The 17,792-nt window shown below is 41.1% G+C and overlaps 1 protein-coding gene across 1 annotated transcript; it reads right to left on the bottom strand.

Moving 5' to 3' along the window:
• Window positions 1-15,062: 15,062 nt before the first annotated feature.
• LOC147616570 (uncharacterized) lies at window positions 15,063-16,110 on the bottom strand. The gene is made up of 2 exons (XM_086777116.1): window positions 15,462-16,110; window positions 15,063-15,376 (listed from the first exon to the last, which is right to left on the bottom strand). Exons 1-2 carry the CDS (start codon window positions 15,911-15,913, stop codon window positions 15,232-15,234), a joined length of 597 nt encoding a protein of 198 aa, XP_086633242.1. The 5' UTR covers window positions 15,914-16,110; the 3' UTR covers window positions 15,063-15,231.
• Window positions 16,111-17,792: the final 1,682 nt, after the last annotated feature.

Here is a 17,792-nt window from a genome sequence, read left to right as displayed (position 1 = left end):
CAACTTATATGTAACCAAATCTGACCAGAATGCATGTACATACACCCAATATCAAAAATCCAATATCAAAAATACATGTGAAAACACTGCCTGCACTCCCAAAATGCATTGTTACACTACAATAACCATATTTCGACCAGAGTCAGTTCTCTACCAAAACTTCTTGAAACTATCGAACGCGCCCGAAACACAAATCTAACTGCCAAACTTTAGTACAAAGTACTACATAATACCAAAGAAACACCTCTAAGCCTATGAAGACAGCCCTCAATTGGAGATGTGTAGCTCCCAGAGCTACCGAGGGGCTGTTGTACATAAACAAGAAGGGGAAGAGATGATGATGCTCTTACCCATGTACTATTTCCTTCCTTGCTTCTTCTTGGCTCTTGCTTTCCTCCTTAGCTCTCACACAAACCAAAGCTCTGATACCATAAAAAGAGAATGTGGGGGAGAGGGAGAGATTGAGTTTCTTGCAAGCAAACACACACCCACACACACAAGAGAGTGCAAGACACAAGAGAGAGAGAGATGGATGGCTGAATTTTATTCTATCTTCTTCTCTTCTCTACAAACATATAACTAAAAGATAAGAGTACATACATTGGGAAGCCCTTGCACCATAAAAAGAGTGCAAGAACTAACCAAGTTCATGAGGCTTTGCCCAACCGCACACTTGAGAGCATAACTGCTCAACTGAAAAGTTAATCTTCCATAACCTAGCTCACAATTACATGGGCAAGGTGTGTTGCTCACCTCATAACTGCTTGTACTCCGATTCTCGCAACTTCTTGAAGCAAAAAGCATGCCTTGGGTTATGATCTTAGTCTCGACACACTATCCCTTTGGTGAAACCATCTCTAGCTATTATCTCGCCTCATAAATGAAACTACGAAGTGATTATTATGAGCTTTTGTTTTGATTTAAAAATATAAAAGTAAGGCACCACCCTTTCGGTGATTCTAATAGATTGCCTATCTTGCCCATACTTTGTTGCCATTCATGAGGTGGGGATTGGATTTTGTTGGACCAATCTAGCCACCCAAAAAAGGAAAAAAGTGTGAATACATCATTGTGGTAACTAATTACTTCACCAAATGGCCGGAAGCTAAAGTAGTAAAGAGAAATTCCATAGAAGAGGTGGTGAAGTTCCTCTTCAAGGATATTATTGCTAAAGAATGGATTATCGGTGAAAATACAAGGCACCCATTTAATGAACAAGGTGATGAAAGGGTTGATGGAAAAGTACCTAATCAATCATAGGAAGTCTTGAACCTATTACCCATAGTGCAATGGCCTGTTGGAATCTACCAACAAGGTTCTGAACAAAATCCTAAAGAATATTATAAATTCCAACAAAAATGATTGGGACCATAAGCTAGATGCAGCCCTATGGGCATTCTACACTTCTTACAAAGTCTCAACAGGGAAAACATCATTCAAACTAGTCTATGAGCTAGAGGCAGTAATCCCAAGGAATTTGTGGTGCCTAGTTTGAGAGTGCCAATCCAAGAAAGGCTACCAATGATGGAAGAATCATGGGAGCACAGAATACAGAAGCTCCTAGCCTTAGAAGAAGAAAGACAACTTAGCTCTCTCCAGGCAAAGATAGTGCAATGGAGAAGAAAAGCTTGGATTAACAGGCATCTCAAACATAAAATTTTCAAGTAAGAGGACCTGGTATTGGTCTACAACTCCAAGTTGGGATCACACCCTGAAAAATTCAAAATCCAGTGGATAGGATCATTCATGGTGGTGGTGAAAAACTTGGTCAGTTAGAATGCCTTCAAATTAGAAAGCCTGGATGGTATACCTTTTTCCAAAACACTGAACGGCTTCAAGATGAAGAAATACATGGGCCAACCGATGGTAGTTACACAGAAGAAGAACAAGTAGAGGACAAGGAGCTGGTCTGGAGTATCCACTGTGGCATGATCTCACTAGCGGACAATGACACAGAAAATCCAAGAAGCAACAGAGCTGCGGAAGAATTCCACAAGGGTGTCTAGTCCACAAAAGAACACAATTCTGCAAAACCAATGAAGGCTAGGTCAGCAAAGAAGCAAGCGACCAAATGTACGCCAGCCAGATCCACATCACTAATGCAAATTTCCATGATGTCGGCATAAGTAACCACATGGAGGATAGCTGTCTCACAACATCATTAAAACTCCACATGCAATGGTAAGATGGGGAGGCGGCAAGCAAACTTTAATGCCTTTATGCCAAGATGGCAGGGATGCTATGAATCAGGAGTCAAATCACATCAAGAAGTGGGAAGTTAAAAATGAAAATGCTCCAAGAAAGGAAGGTAAAAGGAAAAAGCATCACAAAAAGAGCACAAGTAGACAAAACGTGCACATTCTCAACCCGCTTTCTTACTCACATCTCTCTCACCAATTTGCAATGCTCATCAAGACACTAAGGCAAGAGGCCAAAGAAAATCCTCTGCATGCCTATGATGATTCTCAACATGAGGAAGAAAGAACACCGGGAGTGGGTGAGGAAGTGTGGCTTTGAAAAGCTTCTTGATCACCAATGGAAGTACCTTTAGGATCCCAAGGATGGGGGAAAGCTTATTCAATCAGTTCCTTGAAATGAACACTGTGCATGTGGAGGGGAAGGAACCCATAAAGATCTCGGAGTTTGCAGTGCATCACACACTAGGGTTGCCGATGGACAAAGCGCTAGACACAAGCATGAACCCCAAAGTGGAGGAGGAGATTCAGAAAATAGGCAACATGCACCAGGTAAAGGATGTGGTAGATGAGACCCGACGAGAGAAGTTTATCTTTGTCTTATAGAATGTAATGTTCATGGGGAAGCCGGAAGATATGTCAAACAAAAACTATAGGCTGCTCAAAGTAGTAGAAGTAGGAGAAAAGATCAACTGGGCTGCCATCTACAAGGAGAATTTTGCAAAGAGAGTAACCACATGGGCCAAGGAAAAATATCCAACAGTGGTGCATGCACACCTAAGATCCATTGCACAGGCCGCAGGTCTGTGGATCTCAGGTTCGAAGAATCCTACTCACGAAATGACCACACCGTGAAGCTGGGAAGCCTACCAAAGTGACCTTTAGCTCCTTTGAAGATGACGTGGATAATGAAGAGGAGTGGCAAAAAATCACCCAGAAGGCCAGTAAGAAGAGAAAGCTCAGAGTAGACAAAGAGCTACTGCCTAACCCCCGGACGAGGTAAAGAAGCAAAAAGCAGAAGAAGAAAGTTCATCAATCATGATCTGTTTCCCTCTGTTTGTCAAGCTCCCCCATAAGGGTATGGACATGACCTTGTCGCCCTCATTTAACACCGTTGTCCTCACTTCCCATTGGATATTGCATTTGCTGGCACAAATCCAGGATCATCCTAGAATCAGTTCCTCTTCCATGGAACCTGTAGGCATGGCACAAACACCTTCCTGAGACCAAGGAATTATTTTTTATGGAAATGAACACTTAAAAATCCCTCAACTCTCGCAGTTATTAAGTGCACACAGCATACTTGCGCATCAGTGGATTTAAGGCATGGTTTATCTAATGCTACCCAAGTTTCATACGAGATCAAGTTATGACTTGATCCCGTATCTATTAGTGTAATGCTCGTTGCATGGCCTTTAGCTGTAGTAGTAAGTCCCACCTTGAGTCGTGCTGGCTCAATGTTTAGTTCTTCTTCGTCCGAGAGAGTCAAGGAAGCCATGTTGACATGTATCAGTCTCTTCTTGCCTTAGCTTCTTCTTGAGCTTGCTAGATTTCTTCCTTTGCGAGCTGTTTTTGTTGTTTTAAGAGATGTTTTTACAACAGCATCTCTTGGGTCAGTGGTCCAAAATATTTTTTGAGAGTTTACTTCCATTGATGTAACCCTCGATCTGTATGCTGTCAATCGTCTCAATTTGAACTGACCCCTGAGATGTGATCTCAGACACTCGGAATGGTCCCAGGCTTCTGCATTTGAGTTTCTTTTTCCTGGTACTTCCTACACCATACATGAGGACAAGGTCACCCGTTTCCAGTTTTTTTTGTTTCAAATTTTTGTCGAACCAATGTTTCCTATGTAGTTTCTCAACCATGAGTCCATGTGATGCTATTAGCCTGGTCTCATCAAGCTTCTCTAAGTCAATTAGCCTTTCAGCTAATGCATTCTCCATCAGATGTTCTTGTACTGCAATCCTTCAATTGAGACTAGGTATTCCATAGGCATTACTGCCTCAACACCATAAGCTAGACGGAAGGGAGTGTATCCCATTGCTACCTTACATGATGTTCGATATGCCCATAGGGCTACTGTCAGCTTATGTTCCTAATATGTTCGACTTGCTTCTAAGGTTTTTGTCAAGATAGTGTGACATGAAAAATTGATATCTTTAATTTTCAATTTTGTGCATATTTTGAGGGTTTCTCAATGGTAATAAGGTGGAAGCTTGTCCAAGAAGATTGCGGCGCCCACAATGGCATAATGGCGTGGTGATGCGACGGCTTGGCGGCTTCCTTGATAACAGCATTCTATCTTCAAATATAATGGTCTCACTTGATTTAGGGTGCACACATTGTGAATGCCACAAGTATGCTTGATAAATACTTTGGTATGGTAGATAGGCTAGTGATGTGGAAAATAAAAGTGGGCCTTCATGCTCACATGGATTTTAATTGTATTATTAATATGGTATTCACCATAAGGCTACAAGTTAGGGAGTGTGAAAGGCATGTGGACGAGTGTGTGTAGGTGCATGATTGGGAAAGATTCTTCTAGAATGTCTACATGGAAGAGGAGAATTCCACCATGTGTAAGTGGGATCTCCACCTACATGCCACTTAGACTTGGCTATTATCTCATCACACTTTCAAAGTCAAAAAGTCTTCAATTTAATAATCAATAGAAGACTTAGCCTAAGAGGATAATTCATGGTGACATCTACCCTTGAAGGGTTGAAGATTTTTATATTGTAATTTGTAACAATGGAAGAGAGGGTGATTCTCCACCTATAAAAGGAGCCCTCCTCTCCCTTTCACCTATAAAAGGAGCCCTATAAAAGGAGATTCTCCACCTCCCTTTCAAATAAAGGAATGAGCCTCCTCAATTGAGCATTTTGTGTCATTGCCAGTCTCTTATCTTTCAAACCCCTATTCAAACACTCTCTTTACATGTGAATGTCTCATTTAGCATTAGCTCCTCATGCTTAACCCAATTTTGGACCTCTTTGATGATTCATGATAAGTGGGATAAGGAGTTATTATCTTGGCGGGCCTGTGACTTCTCAAGGTAGCCCTTGCCTTATTGCCGCCCTCCTTTGGAGGTACGAATGGTTTTAGCGGTAATGAGCATGTGGAAAGACTTTGGGGACCATAGGTAAATCTTTACAATTGTCTCTACTGAGCAATGTTAACCCTTACCCTCTAGCTTGAATCATGAAGGAGATGAGAGGCAAGAGGCTATGTGAAAATTGAGGTTTCATGCAAAGAGAGGGAAGTGCAGTTTTTGTGGTCCAATACCCAAATTTCAATCTCATCACTCGGGTATTGGTTTCTAAAATTGATCATATGTCTAGGAAGTTCTTTATATGCTCTTTCCAATCATGTAACTAATTTCTTAATCCTTTGATGATCAGAATTTCTCCCAAAGTTGCTAACTTTTAGGCGAATTTTGGCAGTTTTATAGTCTTGTAGTAAAATGCTCAAAACTTTTCGTTCGGTTGCCCGTTTTTTTAAGTTTTTATATAGACGCGAAGCTCTCTTCAAGCTCTACGCACCTATGTAATCCCCTTTTACACAGTCTATATGAATTTAAAACTTTAATTCTCTGTGTATCTCTGTTTTTATAGACTTTTGGCCATTCTTTCTTCTTAATAATGATTAATTCCTCTTAATCTCTTATCAAAAAGGCAAATCCCATGTGTCTTATCCTCTTGTAAGTGATTGCTATATTCTTTTACTTTAGTATGTTCCATCCAAATTGCCCAATTCGAATGGATGAACCTTACCAACATTCCCTGTATGTTTCCGTTCACATAATTCTGAGTCGAAAGATTTTCTTCCAACAAAGAATTGCCCTCTTGTTTGGAGCTGCAAGACTAGCAAAAGTTCTTGCTTCTCCGGAGCCTTTCATCTTTCCTTCCATGATTTATGATCTCACCTTTGATGTTTATATCTTTATCTTAACCTAGGGAGAGAAAGGGAGGTGAGGAGGCTATGAGGTTTCATACAAGTGTGTTTTGATTCTAAGAAGTGACCGAAGTCAAAACCCCAACTTTGTGTCACCATAGTACACAAAATTTTGTTTGTACTCTATGCTTGACCATTGGCCTAATAAGGTGATAATTTCCGATGGACCACTAAGAATCCCACAAGTAAATGATCAATCACCTCATTAATAAAATGCGAGCCACAATCACTAACTAATTCTAATGGGCAGCTATCGCGAACCTCGAGATAACTTGCTTGTATAAGAATTTTTTTGTTGTTCGTACATCATTAGCTCTCTTTGAGGCTCTGACATCTGTCCATTTTGTGAAATAGTATATGGCCACGATCACATATCAGACTTGGGATGGATGTGCCGCCACTGGACTAATAGGTTCAACAAAATCTCCTCCCCATTTTTTGAATGGTTATCTTACAATAATAGTGGTGAGCAACATCTTGTCCTTTTGTTGTGGGATAGAGAAACACTGACATTCTTTGCATCTTTTGACAAATTCTATGGCGTCTTAGAATAATGTAGGCCACCATAATCCTGCTTGGAGCACTTTACGAGCCGTGATCTCTCTAACAAAATGCCCGCCTGCTATCCCTGAATGAGTTTCATCCAATATCGTGAGATGAAATCATCTTCTCTCACACATCTTCTTAGCACATTATCTTTTCCTAGCTTACATAGCTCTCTCGTTAATCAGTTGATAAGGTGCAACCAACTTGATAAGCCGCCACATTTTATCTTTGTGCAAAGGTATTTCCTACAGAAAACCATGAGCTAGATAATCTGATATTTCCTCGCTCCATTCGGGTACCATGTCCAATTTGGAAAAAAAAGCATCAGGGAGATCATCTTCCACACCTATTTGCTGGTTCCCCATTTGGAATTCTTGACATTTGATTGGCTAACACATGCTGTGTTCCTTTTCTTACCATAACTGTAAAGTCAAATTCCAACGATAATAGCAACCATCATGTGATTCTCCCCATGGTGCAAGGCTTATTTACTAAGTATAATAAGGCTTGATGGTCCACGGAGAATACAAATTTGTTGGCCACCAATAGGTAATGTTGATACTTCTTGACGACGTAAACCATGGCCAATCCTTCCCTCTCTATGGTGGTGTAGTTCACCTCTGCATCATTTAACTGACAACTAGTGAAGTAGACTGGATAGTCCAATTTAAACTCACCAGGCTGGGCTAGTACGCATCCAATAGCAAAGTTTGATGCATCAATATGCACATGAAATATGAGATCCCGATTGGGGGGTCATAGAATTGGCACGCTAGCCAATGCCTACTTCAGTTGATCATATGCTTTCCTAGCATTCATCAGTCCATTCAAAGACAATGAGTAACTTGTACAATGGTATGGAGATTTCAGCATAGAAAATTATGAAGCAGCAGTAATACTCCACATGGCCCATAAATCTTTGCACACCTTTATAATTAGTAGGTGGTGGTAGCTCCAATATCAATTTGACCTTGCTATCATACGTGAATATACCATTCTTTGAGATAATGTGTCCCAATATCACACCATATTTTACCCAATACTGACACTTTAAAGGGTTCAGGGATATACGATATAGTCTGCATCGCTCAAAAACTTTCCTTAATATGGTCCGCCCATTGAGATTGTGCATATAGATCATCAATGAATAACTACAACCACTTCTATAAGTAGTCTTTGAAGGCTATGCACATCAATCGTTGAAATGTTGCTGGGGCATTGGGGTGAGACCAAAGGGCATAACCTTGTATGCAAATGTCCCCCACATTGTATTGAAAGCTGTCTTATGCTGGTCTTCTGGTGCTATGGACACCTAATTTTTGTAGCCAAAGAATCCATCCAAGAAGCTGTAAGCTTCTTCACCAGCTACTCTTTCCAAAACATGTTCCATATAGCATAGTGGATAATGGTCTTTCCTAGTAGCTGCGTTGACCTTTTTAAGATCAACACATACCCTAAGTTTTTCATTCTTTTTTGGCACTATTATGATTGGTGACAACCAATCCGTATGTTCGATTTCATAGATGAAATCCGTAGCAAATGAGCTTTTCTATTTCCTCCTTTACAATTGCCACATACTTAGGATTCATCTGGTATGGTTTCTGCCTGGTTGGCCTTGATCCTTTCATGATTAGAATTGTATGTTGTACTACCTCAGGTGGTACCCCCTTCATCTCCTTGTAATTCCATGCGACACAGTCCTTAAATTCCTTAAGGAGAGCAACAAGATCATTTTCTTTAGCCAAAGTCAAATCCTTAGCAATGTATACGGGTCGAGCTTCGTCTCCTGGTCCCACAATATCAACTTCCTTGACTTTCAATGGGACATCATATGATGTGGATAGCCCATCCTCCTTAACCCTTTGTTGCCGTCAGTCGGCGGACCACGTTTCGCTCGTCTCAGCAGTATAGGTTTTGAAGTGGTCGAGTACTGACTGGTTTGTCTTCATTTTCACTTTTGGTTTTAGTCATGATCTTTCTAGCCTCACGTTCCACTTCTTCCAAGGCTTTATTGCATTTTCGACGCTTAGCTTTTGTAAGCTTTAGTGTTTCTAGCTCTTGAAGGGTGACTCTCTCCTTGTGTCTTCCCTCCAGTGATATCTTACTCAACTCCTCACCCCAATCCTTAGAAAACTCATCGTGTACCTTAGTGGCCTCAAGGTACCTCAGCCACTGGGCATCCATGGGTTTTCTTCGTAATAGGGCATTTCATTAGACAATATATCGTTTCTATTTTTGCCACCTTCTAAGGTGTTGAGCATTAGTACGGCCTTGTGTTATGGTCCCTTCTATACTAGAGATCTCCTCTTCTGATGCTTCATCTGTTGTGTTGAGATATCGAGCTCATCTAGTGAGGCAATGGACACTGACCGCCTAGGGGATAGGCCCCATACTTATACCACTGGCATGGTTGGTGAGATCTTGGGTGATATGTGGCCAGTGGGATGACAGGCTGTGTGACAGCCATTCTAGAGACTAGCATAGTTATAGCGCCAGCTCATTTAGTTGGGTTCACATTATAGAGAACCCTTGTATGTATTGGTTGAGTACCTTTTATATTATGTGTACTCTTATCTTTGTATATGGTGTGTTGAGTGTTGAGTGAAGAAGAAGAAGATTTTCAGCCTCTCACCTCGTGTGTTCTCTATTAGGGTTTTGTGAGTGTGTGTGTGCTTGCAAGAGCTCAAGCTCTCTTCCCCTCTACATCTTTTCATGGTATCAGAGCCTGGTTCACGCTAAGGGCTGAGCTGCAAAGCAAGAGAACCACAGGAAGCGGTACGAGGGTAAGAGCTTCAACTACTCCTCCCTATTTGTGTTGGTGACTACACCCTTGTGGGGAGCTCTATGGGAGGCACCGGCAAACGATCTCTGATTGAGGAGCTTTCTTCGTGGGAGTAAAGCTATAGGGCAACTATAACGTCCTATCGGATAGAATTTTCTGGGCCAAAAACGTGTTTCGGGCGCGTCTGGACCTCCGTTTTTCAGAAAGCAGGCGATTTCGAGCACTGCGGGTAAGTCATCGATTCTCTGCATAACTCTGTTTTAAGAACTGCAAGAAGACAGATTGGCTGTGCAGACACTATGGGTGCTGCAAAGAGGTCAACAGTTACCATTGGGTGTATGTATGCATATTGAAGTCACTGGTTGTGACATTTGAGAGTACTACAGTACCGCTGCAGGAAATACAATAATTTGTGCAGGACAAACCAGAGTGCTGTTTCTGGTAAATTTGTGTGTCTGGCAAGATGTCAAATGATGGCATAACCCAGATTGTGGCTAAGAAGCTTGATAAGAACAACTTCCATGCTTGGAGGTTCAGGTTGACGAATTTCCTGATGGAAAAGGGCTATTGGGACTACATAGAAGGTGAGCATGAAGAGGCACCGGAGATACCGGACATCCGACTGCTACAGATGTGAAAGAGTTTAAAGACTGGAACCAAGGAGCCAGGAAAGTTATGTAAATTGGCTCTCCATTAGTATACAGGACACCATGATTGGGCACATTTAGGATGCCAAATCCCCCAAGGAGGCATGGGACACCTTGGTAAAACTCTATGAAACAAATACCAAGGCACGTAAGATACAGTTGAAGAATGAACTTCATACTGTGGAGAAAAAGAGCATGTCTGTGAATGACTATGCATTGAAGATAAAGGGTATTGTGGAATCCCTTGCATCTATTGGTGTGTCAGTAGATGATGATGATGATAAGGTGGAAGTCTGTCTACGTGGTCTCGGGCCACAATACAAGGCGTTCAAGATGTCTATTCAGACTCGAAAAAACATTCCCAACTTTACAGATTTGGTGTCTATGCTGATTATAGAAGAGAAGAGCTTGGGTAAAGACCAACAGTCTTCACAAAACAAAAACAATTCAGAGCAACAGGCTTTCTACACAAGTTCAGGAAGAGGACGAGGTAGAGGAGGCCGTGGACGCGGTCAAGGAGGTGGCCGAATAGGTAATCAAAATTATGGTCAGTAGCAGTAACAACAACAACAGTCCCAGAATACACAACAACAACATCAACAACACACAGGTGGAAGAGGCAAATTCAGAGGCAAGGGGAGTCAAAGAGGACGTGGAAATTGGCAAAGGCAATATAATGATGCACGTGAATGCTTTTATTGTGGTAAGCCTGGACATGTGCAGGCAGAATGTTATAAGAAGCAGGCTAACATGCGAAATGGAAAAGTGCAACAGAACAACTATGCATCCTCAAGCAGAAACAATGAGGATAATGAAAGGTTGTTTGTTATGCAGCATGTCGTGAATGCCATGTCTGAAAATGTTGAAGCAGCACAAAAAGATGATGTATGGTATGTGGATTCAAGTGCTTCGAACAACATGACAAGTCATAGGGAGTGGTTTAAGGAGATGAAAAACCTTGAAAGACCAGGTGTTGTGGAAACAGGGGATGACACTGCTCATCCAATTGCCAATGTTGGAGATGTGCCATTGCCTATGCAGGATGGCAAAGTGAAGTACCTTGTAGATGTACTTCACGTTGCCTATGCAGGATGGCAAAGTGAAGTACCTTGTAGATGTACTTCACGTTCCGAATATAACAAAGAATCTGGTTTCAGTTGGCCAGCTGATTGAGCAGGGTTTGCAGGTTCGGTTTAACCCTGATGGTTGTTATGTTGAAGACTTTAAAGACAAGTGCAAGTTGGTTGCAAAAGGCAACAGAGTGGGCAGAATGTTTACGTTGAATGTAGACATGCCTGAAATGAGTGCTGCGATGTTTGCAAATGGTTCATCAGGAATTGTTGCAGACACAGACATTTGGCATAAAAGAATTGGACATGTGAATGTGCAGAGAATAAAGTCTATGTAGACTAAAGGAATTGTGACAGGGCTGCCAAAGTTTAAAGTGGAAGGTATGCAGAGAATATGTGAAGCATGCCAATTTGGAAAGCAAACAAAGCATGTATTTCCACGTAATAGATATGTGAGCAAAAATGCACTAGATGTTGTGCATTCAGATGTATGGGGTCCTACGAAGACCATGTCTATGGGAGGCTGCAAGTATTATGTGACATTCATTGATGACCACACAAGGAAAGTGTGGGTATATTTCATGAAGGAGAAGAGTGAGGTGTTCACTCACTTTCAGAATTTCAAAGTTTTGGTTGAAAAGCAAACAGGGAAATATGTAAAGTGCCTAAGGTCAAATCATCTATGAATAAAAGCATGTATTTGTTACATGTGAGAGAGGTGGTTTGCATCAAGCCACAAAGATCTATATAAATTAAGGCAAGGGGATCAGAAGCTCTGAAGGTGGATTTTGGGAAAGGAAAGTGTTTGGCCTTGCCAACTACACATCCTTGACAAAATTGGATTGGGGTAATCTCCTTGGGAAGCCCAACTGCAAGCTTCTTGTTTGGCCTTGCCAACTACACATCCTTGACAAAATTGGATTGGGGTAATATCCTTGGGAAGCCCAACTGCAAGCTTCTTGTGCTTCATTTGATACAAGGCATGTGCTGAAATATGGCCAAGCCTATAATGCCATAGCAAGGTTTCCTCTTCTATAGGAGTATTGATAGTGGTAGAGAGGGCTTTTGTTGATGTAGAGGTATTACCAAGAGGGTAAAGCTTGCCATCTTTAGGGCATAATGAGGTGATTTTCTTGCCATGATTATCTATGGCTATAATATGGCATCTATCTTTTAGAAACTTGAACTCAAATGCCTTGATCAGTGAGCTCACTAATAGATATGAGATTTTTCTTTAGCCCTGAACATAGTCGACCTTCTTAACTAAGGTAGATTGGCCATTAGGAAAAGAGATGACCACTTCACCATAACCCTGGGCTTGTTGTAGTCTATCATCCCCTAAGCATACATCTCAGGGGTTGTGAAGAGAAGTAAAATTAGATAGCCATGAGAGATTAAAGGTCATATGATGGGTTGCACCAGTATCTAGATACCATATAGTAGAAGAAGGAGTTTTATGTGAGATACTCGTAGCAAATAGGTGAAGAGGTTAATCATGAGAAGTAAGAGGGTTCTAGAATTGGGGATTAGAATCTTGATTACCTTCTTGAACCTCAGTGAAGTGAGCTCTTCCAAATGGCCTCTTATTGTGTGGTGATTGTTGTTGTTAGAGAGTGCCCTTTGCTTTGTGTGGCCGTCCTTCTCTTCATGCCCATGACGGTGGCAATATGTGCATTGCACATCGGAGTAAGGGTTATTTTTAGCATGAGAATACTTGTGGTGTCCCTCCTTTGGATTGAAGTGATGAGGCCGCTGCGAGTGGTGAGAACCACTTTTGTGATGACCATGTTTATGAGCATGGATAGAAGTGACTAGAGCCACTATTTTGATGTTGGGGTGGGATGTTTAATCCCTTAAGGCCTTCTCTTGTTGAATCTTTACCACCAAGGTTTGAAGCTTGAGCTCCGTTTTGTTGAAGCATGAGTTGTAATGAATGCCCTCCATGTTGATGGTAAGGATGCTAGCAAGAACATTGATTGTAGAGTCTCTGGGGTTTCAAGACCAAAGAGAAGGATTTCATCTAAAGACCCTGCCAAGAATCCAAGAACTTGGCAGTTGCGTGACCTCCTTGCATGTTGAAGTTGACAAGTCTCTTCACTACAGACACTTGACAAATCAAGTCAGTGTGTAGATAGCAATCTTTGAAGAATTGCCATATTTCTTGTGAGGACTTTCAGCTTTTCGCCATTTTCACTTGCCGATCTCCACAGTGAAGAATGATCTCCATCTGTGTCGTGATGTCTTGTTGCTTCCAAAGCTTGAGTGCTTTGGGTTGCTCCTTAGTGGGTTTGCCATCAGCCTTGATGTACTTCCATAATTGGAGTTTCTTGAGATATAGCTTCATTCTTAGCTTCCATACGAAGTAGTTGTTGCCATTGAGCTTGTCAATGGAGAAAAACCTTGGCTTGGTTGTTGCAGTGAAAAATGAGACTACCTCCATGATACTTGATTGAAGGAGAAAGAGCTTAAGCTTGGAGGTAGAGAGGAGTAAAGCTAAGATTCAGATCTCAAGATGAAAGAGGCTTGTGGATGGCTATGGAGTTCTCAAAGCTCTGATACCATGTGAGAACTGTGAGGTTTGGTGAGAAGAATGTGTGGAGTGGACACAAAGAGAGAGAGAGAGAGAGATAGAGAGAGATATATATAGATAGAGAGAGAGAGATAAAGAGAGACGTGTATGTGTAACACCTTACAAGATTGATTGTATTTCCAAATGACAAGAGAGTCTCTCTTTATACAAACTAAGGTCACTACAAATAGTAGTGGCCGTTTGGCAAGAGTTGTTACATTTGAAATATAATAGCAATTAACTTTCCTAAACTATAGGAAAGCATCTTCCTACAAATAAGGAGAACAAATCTATTCTAAGCATAAGTTTACTCAAATGGACAGCTCACACCTTAGCCAGTTAACACTCTACACCTGCTTATGCTCACCTCCTAGCCTCACTCATGAAGATCAAGGCCTTAATCACAATTGAAAGCTATACATTCTTATGCTCACCTCCTAGCCTCACTCATGAAGATCAAGGCCTTAATCACAATTGAAAGCTATACATTCTTGACTCCTATATACATTGCAAGACCTTGATCATTCAAGCTAAAGGCCAATTATAGCCTAATGCATGACGTTCTTGCCTTGGCTGATCCATTCTAAAAAATGCTTGATCGTGGAGATGCAATGATGTCCAGAGGAGGTGGACCAAAATGTGTGAATAGTTTAATTAGATGACAATAATAACTGTTGAGCTAAATTAAGTATTTTCGTTTGCATTTTCTTTAGAAGTTCTTCTGATTTACGTTTTGTTTAATTTTAAACTGCTTTAAAAATGGACATTCGCATCAAAGGTGCTTTTACAATCGTAGGGCATTGCAAGCCTCCAAACCTGCACGTGCATACACATAAGAGAAATATGGATTAATGTTACTCTGAAAGGGGAGGTTCATACTAATCAATGGCGTAGTGGTATGACTAATTTTGGTTCATTAGTGAGAGATCTTGAGTTTGAGTCATGGCCTCATATGTGCAAATACAGTGCAATGGCACACTAAATTAGTGTACCGTTGCACACTAATCCTTTTGTAAAGGATTAGTACACAATGGTATTAAATTGTTTTTATGATTAGTGACGAATCATAATTTCAAAATTTGAGAGAAATCAATACATTTTGAGCAGGATTGAGTCGTGCTAAATGCAATCAGAATCAATTCATACGCAACATCTTCGCAAAAATCCATCATAATTTACAAAGAAAGGCTTTCCATAATGTACACTCTAATTAACCTCTAATTGATAATTAACCTTGCAAAGAGCACATGAATTAATGCAATCAGAATCAATTTATACGCAGTAGCTTCGTAAAACTCCATCATAATTTACAAAGAAAGGCGTTACATAAGCATTCTATGCTGACTTAATAATGACAATGTACACTCTAATTAACCTTGCAAAGAACACAAGGATTGAAGAGAGGGGAACCCTAACGATAATTAACTTAGAAAACATGAGAGATCAAATAAATGCTTGCTTTCTTTCAATCGTCTTTTACGTAGTAGGCGTAGATTGTGGAGTAGGGAGTTGCGTGCAAATCTCCGACTTGTGCGCCGTCAGAGCTCGAAGGAGGCAGGCCGCCGCTGGTTTCAACTCTCTGCAGGTAAGTGACGGCGCCGAGAAGCTCCCTGAAGAATACACACACAAAGCTTAGAAGCACTAAATCGGTTTAAGTGTTTGATTAACGCATTGATGAAGAGTACATAATCTTACGGGCTTCCACTCTCGCTGGTGGCTTCAAAGAGGTTCCAGCTGATGCTGTTAGGGTCTACGGGAACGGTCTCGAGGACTTTGGCTGTGACGAGACTGGTGCTCGGGATGAAGGTTTCCCACGACGGCTGGCCGCCGCCGGCGTCTGGGTGTGGTAGGAAGAAGTGTTGGGCGACCACGGGCCCGCCCTTGGAGGCCTCGTGCATGGTGTAGTAGAGATTGGCGGTGGCGTTATAGAGGACCCAGGCGGAGCCGTTGAAGGAGTAGTGCTGGAGGCCGACGGCGTAGTAGGCCACCTGCAGCTTCTGTCCGGCAGGCACCTGGATGGCCGCCGGTATGGAAACGTTTGCCAGACTACTGCAGTTGGTGGCCCGGGACGCGCTGGCTGGCATCAGGAGCGAGAGGCACGCAACCAAGCTGGTGCAAAGCAGCCGTAGTTTCTGCGCTGGCACCATCTTATTGGCTGTATTGCAAGCTCGATCAGCTTATCGAATGGGGTGAAGCGTATCAGCTACGCTTGATGATCGGGAGCGTATCAGCTACGCTTATAAGCTGATCAAAGACTCTTTGCTCTCTTAATACTCTTTGCTCTCTTAATATATGGTAGATTGATGACCCTGATGCCCTTCTTTTTGTTTATAAGCTGATAGCTGATCCCATTCGAGCTTATAAGGTAGATGACCCTGATGCCTTCTCTTTTAAAATAAGCTGATAGCTCCATCGCACCCATTAGAGCTTTTGAGCTGGTCAGCTTGCTTGCTGAGGATTCCTACACGTCTCGAGAACGATTTTGCTTTTGTGGAGAGAACGCTTCAAACCTTGACCAGGACACCATGTAACCACCTTTTGGCACTTTTGGCCTCTATTCATTTGTAGTATAGTGCCTTTAAAATTCATGTCACAAGGCTCCAAAACACATGTTCCAAATCTGAATAAGACAACAAACAAACCGACAAAGCACCCTGATTGTGAGCCTCACAAGCCTTCTCGTGTCTCTCTTTCTCTCTCTCTCTCTCACACACACACACACATAGCACACACACACCGCAACCCAATTAAGACAAATGCCATTGGAATCCTAAGCTTCGGGTGTTATCTCACACCCCTACTCGGTACAATGTTCACTATCTCACACCCCTACTTGTTGGTATAGTGTTCACGGTATAAGCAAGTTGCAAATACCCATTTGCAACTGGTTGTCTTGCAATGTAAACTTACATAAATTAAAAATACCAATCAAAACTTATCCACACCATTAAAAAAATTTATAAAAAGAATATTCCTCCACCCTTGCCTTTCTTCATAAACTCTTTTTATTGTGTGAACAATAATTGTACTTATACAAGTAATATGCTAATCAAATATATCTCCACCACATTTTTTTTCAAAAACAAAAAGTACAAAAAATACATAGAATTTCCTCCACTATTATATCCCATGATGCTTGCCCAAAAGAAAAAGAAAGCACGTTTGGACTTTGGAGAATGATGGACTTTAGGGGGCAGCCTAAGTGCCCTTGAATCATAATCATTGTTACATGATCCAAGGGCTCTCTTTTACCTTGAAATTCAAATTATTTGTTTCAATCCCCTATTTGCTATATTTTCTTTCTAGATTATTTTTATAATCTTAATACTGACATTCTTATTTTGTAAATGGAGTTTGTCACTTTATGTCAAGCATCATATTAGTTTGAAGCCATAATTAGCTAAAATATAGAGGTCCTAATAGACTTTTTGGGATGTATCTAGGCAAACCATGAGCATGGACGGAAGCTCCAAGGAAATAGTATGGTATGTAGGTATAATTATTGACTTCCATTCTCGATTTATTTTCAATGTAATCAAAGTTGTAAAATCTTTTTTGTATAGACTTGCACCTGTATCTATGTGCAAGGTATCCATTCTTATTTTTTATCATGTTTGACTTAGAGGTGATTGAAATAAAATATTTTTTTATGTTTCATTTTCCAATGTATATTGTTATCTTTTTTGTGTTTCTACTATTTATTAAAGGACCCTCTATTACTGGGAGTGACCTTGGAATTTCTTTGGGCTTAGGGTGGAACTTCTATACATGGTATTGACTCCTACACTTATACTAGGTGCATCATCCCTCAATTTTGAAATGATATTTTATTTTTTAAAATCCCCATGTCATGCCACCATCATTGTGATGTTATCATCTCTTTTACTTTATAATAGGTAGCTTTCTTTTTGGCATGTTGTGTGTAAACTTTTAAACTCTTACCATGGTCTTCAAATGTAAAGTCATGCGTGTCAACTTGAATTAGAATTAGTTGTGGAACTTCTATACATGCTATTGAAGAAATTC

Source organism: Cibotium barometz, chromosome 38 (assembly GCF_041138505.1).
Source record: "Cibotium barometz isolate CiBa-2024 chromosome 38, ASM4113850v1, whole genome shotgun sequence".
Taxonomy (NCBI): domain Eukaryota; kingdom Viridiplantae; phylum Streptophyta; class Polypodiopsida; order Cyatheales; family Cibotiaceae; genus Cibotium; species Cibotium barometz.
The sequence above is the reverse complement of the archived record's forward strand: the minus strand, read 5'-3'. Positions and strand labels throughout refer to the sequence as shown.

Bases quoted from the DNA above. Each gene is read 5' to 3' on its own strand.
- LOC147616570 (XM_086777116.1), bottom strand. From the start codon at position 15,913: ATGGTGCCAGCGCAGAAACTACGGCTGCTTTGCACCAGCTTGGTTGCG. The intron at 15,377-15,461 runs GTAAGATTATGT...TGTATTCTTCAG, and splicing joins ACCAGCGAGAGTGGAAGCCC to GGAGCTTCTCGGCGCCGTCA.